Genomic DNA, 4,973 nt, shown 5'->3' with positions numbered 1-4,973 from the left:
GGAGGGAGAAAAACTTAAAAATTATATATATATATATATATATATATAATGTAAATATAAAAATATAATGTTTTAAAATATTTTGTATTGTTAAATTATGACGTTATATTTGATTGTATAGTAAAATATAATTCTTATATATTTTTTCTACACATACTTATGAATATGATACTTATCAGAATCAGTTTGTTTTTATATGACATCTGACATCATATATATTAGCAAGGATGCGTTAAAATAAAAGTAGTTAAAAGTAATATATAATTATAGAAATAATTCATTTATAATTATATAACATTTATAATTCAAGGCATTTACAATGTTAGAAAAGATTTCTATTTTAAATTAATTAATTTTTTTAAGCTTTCTATTCATCCAAGAATCATGAAATAAAATATATCACGGTTTAAAATGTTAAGCAGCACAGCTGTTCACAATTTTTCCAAATTGATAATAAGAAATGTTAAAAAATAAAAGTTATTTATTGTAATATTATTTCACTAGATTATTGTTTTTACTGTATTGTAATATGTGTGCGTGTCTGTGGGTGTGTGTATATACATACACATACATAGACATATATACAGTATACTGTATGTGTGTGTGTGTGTGTGTATACATGTATATATGTGTCTGATATATGAGATTATGTTCTCATTTGATAGAAAAATTGATAGAATTTGATAAATTCAAAATAGAATCAGCATTCTAGAATCAGCATGAGTTATCTGGCAGCATCCAAGCCAAGCCACACACTTTGCCATGTGGTGGAGAAGGACAGGCTGTAAACAACATTATGTTTAAATATTTCAAACATTTACTGCCTCCACAGTGATTCCAGTCTCTTGAAAACTCTTAACCCTTCATTCTCAACATTGGTCATAGCGGATTTCCTCAAGAAGAGCATTTTGTCATTGTTCACGATATGACACATAAATCTAACACATAAAAAATGACTGTATATATTTATTTTTACTCTAACCCCAGACATGCATGTCATAAAAACAACTTTTGTGTCTTCTGCAGATCAGCAACTGTATCAAATTGATGCCATCTCATTAATTGATAAGAAATCTGGGCCAGTTAATAAATGTGTTAAATTATTTTTATGAGGAAACTAGATGCCTTTTGGCTAAATAGTGGCCGCTAGAGAAGGAAATGAGAAACTGTCAAACTGATAAGCGGGTGAACAGGAAGTGTGAATAGGAGAAAGAGAAATGCTGAAAGGTGTAGGAGTTGTCTGAGGAGTGAGGAAGTTTTGTAGCTAAAACATGTCTTTTGTCACAGCTAGTGGAGAATACATTGGATAATATAATCCAACCACATGAAAGATAGATGGACAATGCTCCCTTTCTTTTCTCTCACTTTGCCCATTTTTCATTTGCTCCTTCTCACTTCTCACAGTAGTGTTTAGGAGCGAATATCAAATCTGGCAGACAAACGAGAACATAAAAATCCTTTTAGCTTTCTGAAAACTTAAATCTCTTTTTTCCCCTCTCTCTCGATCTCCAATTGAAGTGCTTTTAATGTGTTATATGAGCCTGACCTGTCTATTCACTTGAGGGCAGAGGACTTGTGAGAACTTAAAAACTGACAAGAATGAAACCGCAACTCTTAACTCTATCAACCGTAATTATGTTAAAGCGTTACAGTGTCACTGGGTTTCTGTGACAAAGCACTTCAACAAATCACAGCATTCCTGTCACAAGTGTCATAATACAAGCTCTGCTGTGACTCAGCGGTTATATTGTTTGATAAGCCTGATTCACTTGGACATTTCAGTGTGGGTTATGCAAACATATTGATTCCCCAATGTACTTCATATTGCGTTTGTTGTGGTTTGTTCTGTGGCCACACAGTTGAAAGGATGGAGGTCATTGCTGAGCTTCAAGCTGGGTAACAATCGATCTCCGATGAAAGGTTGACATGTTTCACAGCTGCCGAGTATATAATTATATCCAATTGCAAGAATCCAGTAAGGCAGTGTTTCTTGCAAAGGACTCAAATTAACAGCCAATCAGAAATCTCAGGGTCATAGCAATTGGGTGTCGAGTGGTTCTGACAGCTTGATATCTATGTCTTTTTCATGTGGCATGTTACAAAACTAGAAGCGATTTCTCACTTAATTACATTCTGTCATAACAGCAATCAAGCTGAGCGATTTCACTCTAACAATGTTTTTGCTCTTTGTTTTTCTTGGTAATTATACATCTGACTAAATAAATCAAGTGCCTGAGACAACACTAAGCCTTGCTGATTACATTTGCACCCACTAATTGAGTGTGTTTAAAACTAATTGTTTTTCCAATTCTCTTCTGCAACAGTTTACGTTTCATTTGCCAGTCACTGAATCCAGTTGGATCATTATATTCTCCTTCTGTACTCGGCATCCAGTTCCTGGTGTAATTGACAGGATTCCAAAGCAGGAATTTGAGACTTTCCAAACAGCTTAAGTACATCTTGTGCCATAATTATAATGTTTTTTTCCCCTCTCCTTTCAACAGCGTGCTCGATGGGGTCCTATAAACCAGTGGCCGGCTCAGTTTCATGCACAGAGTGCCCAGCTAACAGCAGAACCAGTTCAGAAGGGTCTAAACTTTGCGAGTGTCGGAGTGGCTACTACCGCGCGCACACTGATGTCAACACCACCGCCTGCACAAGTAAGAACGCAACTAGCTATAGATAAGAAGATAAGACAATGGATAAACGATCATTGTAAATATACTATTAGAAAAAAATTTGTGCAAACTTGCCTTAGGCATACAATAGCTTGTCACTGGGGCAGTACCCTTAAATGGACAACTTTGCACCTTATCTCCCCCTAAAAGGTGCATATTATTACCTAAGAGTAGTAATATGTACCCTTAAAACACCAAAAGTTTTTGGGGTAAAAAAAGGTTCAAAAAATTCCCTTTCATGGTACTGCCCCTGTCACGGATTCGGTCCATGGACTTCCGTTTATTCACCACCAGAGGTCACCCTTTCCATTACATTGACTCTCGCACTACACAAACTGTTGCATAGCACCCCGGACTACATATCCCATCATTCTTTGCACGATTTGCACACTGCCCTGATTGCACTCATTGCACACAGCTGTTTCTAATCACCTCACTCACTCAATAACACCCACTCTAACCACCTTTCTCTGCTGAGTATTGTTTAGCCTGTACCCCTTTCCGAGTCTCCGTGGTTTCCTTGTTTTGCCTTGCCTGTTTTCCTGGATTTCTCCCTCTCATCTCGCCCCTGTGTATCTGTCTGCCGATCGGTGACCCACGCTAGCCCTAGGACTATTCTTGTGTTTTTGCCCGCCATATACCTATACCTTGTTCGACCCTGCCTGTTATACCACATTTCTTTAAATAAAGCTTGCAGATGGATCCACACGTCTCACGTCTCGTCAGCCCCGTTACAGCCCCAGTGACAAGCTTTTGTCCTCCCCTAAAGGTACATTTAAGAGGCTTTTGCACTGGGTAGTTATCCACTTTTTTTCCTAGCAAGGCTACTGCGTTTTAAATTATGGGAGCATGTCCGGTTTGGGCACATTCCATTTAAAAAGAATGAAACAAATCATTTCAAATCATAAGGTTGCACTGCAAATAATCCTTATCCATATGCTTGACTGAATGAGTTGTACATTTTCCTTTTTGTACTATTTTTAATGTACCCCCAATTACCCCAGATTTTGGAAAGGTTGGAAAGTAACTTTTTGCTTTGATGTGATGGAACAATATATAAATAAAAAAAAAAATGTTAGTATCCTGAAGTCATAATGAGGAAAATAGTCTCATTAACAGAATGACATTTTTGAATGGAAAACCTTGTTAAGTAGGTTGGCATGATGTTTTCTTAGTTCTTGGAAAAATAATATCTCAGCAAAACTGCTTCACTGCTTATTAATTTATAAAAAAAATCTCTTGTCCGCCAAATCAAGATATTTGGTGTGACCAACATGCAGGAAAAAAATATAAAACAGGAAATGATATCATAGAGGGGACCCCTGCAGACCCTTGTGACTGATTTCTTTAATTTGTAAAAAAAAAAAATGTATAAAACTCTAATAAGACAGCAAAAATTCTTTACCTTGAAAAATACATGTAAAATATTTTGAAGATAGTGATTAAAATCTGTACACCGATCTATTTAAGGTGTATGTAATATATGTTGTTACGTTTTAGTTTTTTTACTTATGAAACTGACACAATATGCAAATTACATTTCTAAAAACATTTTAAAAGATTTCCCTTTTCTTTATCATGGACTCATTTGCCATCGACCCAAATATTAACCAAATCCCTCCAAAGTTTACATTTCTGTTCTCATTCTAGTTTATAGAGGCTAATCATTAGAAGGTTCAGGAGCTGGTGAGCACTAATAGTGTTTGTGAATAACCTCAGGTTTTCTTTCTCAGGCCCTCCATCAGCGCCGGTGTCTCTGTCATGGGAGTATGAGAGTTCAGAGGGTGGCGTGTCGTTGCGCTGGAGACCTCCTGCAGACATGGGGGGACGAAGTGAAGTGTGGTATGGGGTGGTGTGTCGAATCTGCCCCTCTGCCACTAACATGCCACCAAGCATGTGTTCCTGGTGTGGAGATACTGTCACTGTTTCCCCTTCTCAAACTGGCTTAAAGCAGACAAGGGTCACCCTCAAAAACCTGCTTACTAGGGTCACCTACCTCATACAGGTAATAACCTACAGCCACTTTGTTCATATAGAATCTCATAGTGGAATAGTATTATAGAATAACAGGATTCAGTTGTTGGAAAAAAGTGTTTCACAGTGAATATTTTACTTATATACTGAAGAAAAGAGAGCATTATATAAAGTTGACCGGGGCAAGTTGTCACAAGGGGAAACTGTTGTTTGATCATTTTATTTATTTATATTAATTTTTATTTATATATATATATATATATATATATATATATATATATATATATATATATATTGTGTATATAATATTTTTTTTTTTTA

General features: G+C 36.0%; 1 protein-coding gene across 3 annotated transcripts in view; it reads left to right on the top strand.

Moving 5' to 3' along the window:
- LOC107598385 (ephrin type-B receptor 5-like) overlaps positions 1 to 4,973 on the top strand; it is a 43,005-nt gene that overhangs the window by 21,906 nt on the left and 16,126 nt on the right. For 2 of the 3 annotated variants that reach the window (XM_016289697.1, XM_016289699.1), the window contains exons 1-2: positions 2,253 to 2,660; positions 4,412 to 4,683. In XM_016289697.1, the coding sequence (XP_016145183.1) occupies positions 2,477 to 2,660; positions 4,412 to 4,683 (456 nt within the window). In that variant the 5' untranslated portion in view covers positions 2,253 to 2,476. Of the gene's footprint in view, positions 1 to 2,252; positions 2,661 to 4,411; positions 4,684 to 4,973 lie in introns of those variants that run through there. The other variant, XM_016289698.1, reaches the window with a different exon arrangement.

Source organism: Sinocyclocheilus grahami, unplaced genomic scaffold (genome assembly GCF_001515645.1).
Source record: "Sinocyclocheilus grahami isolate Dianchi unplaced genomic scaffold, SAMN03320097.WGS_v1.1 scaffold251.1, whole genome shotgun sequence".
Taxonomy (NCBI): Eukaryota; Metazoa; Chordata; class Actinopteri; order Cypriniformes; family Cyprinidae; genus Sinocyclocheilus; species Sinocyclocheilus grahami.
This window is presented reverse-complemented; position numbering and strand designations above follow the sequence as displayed.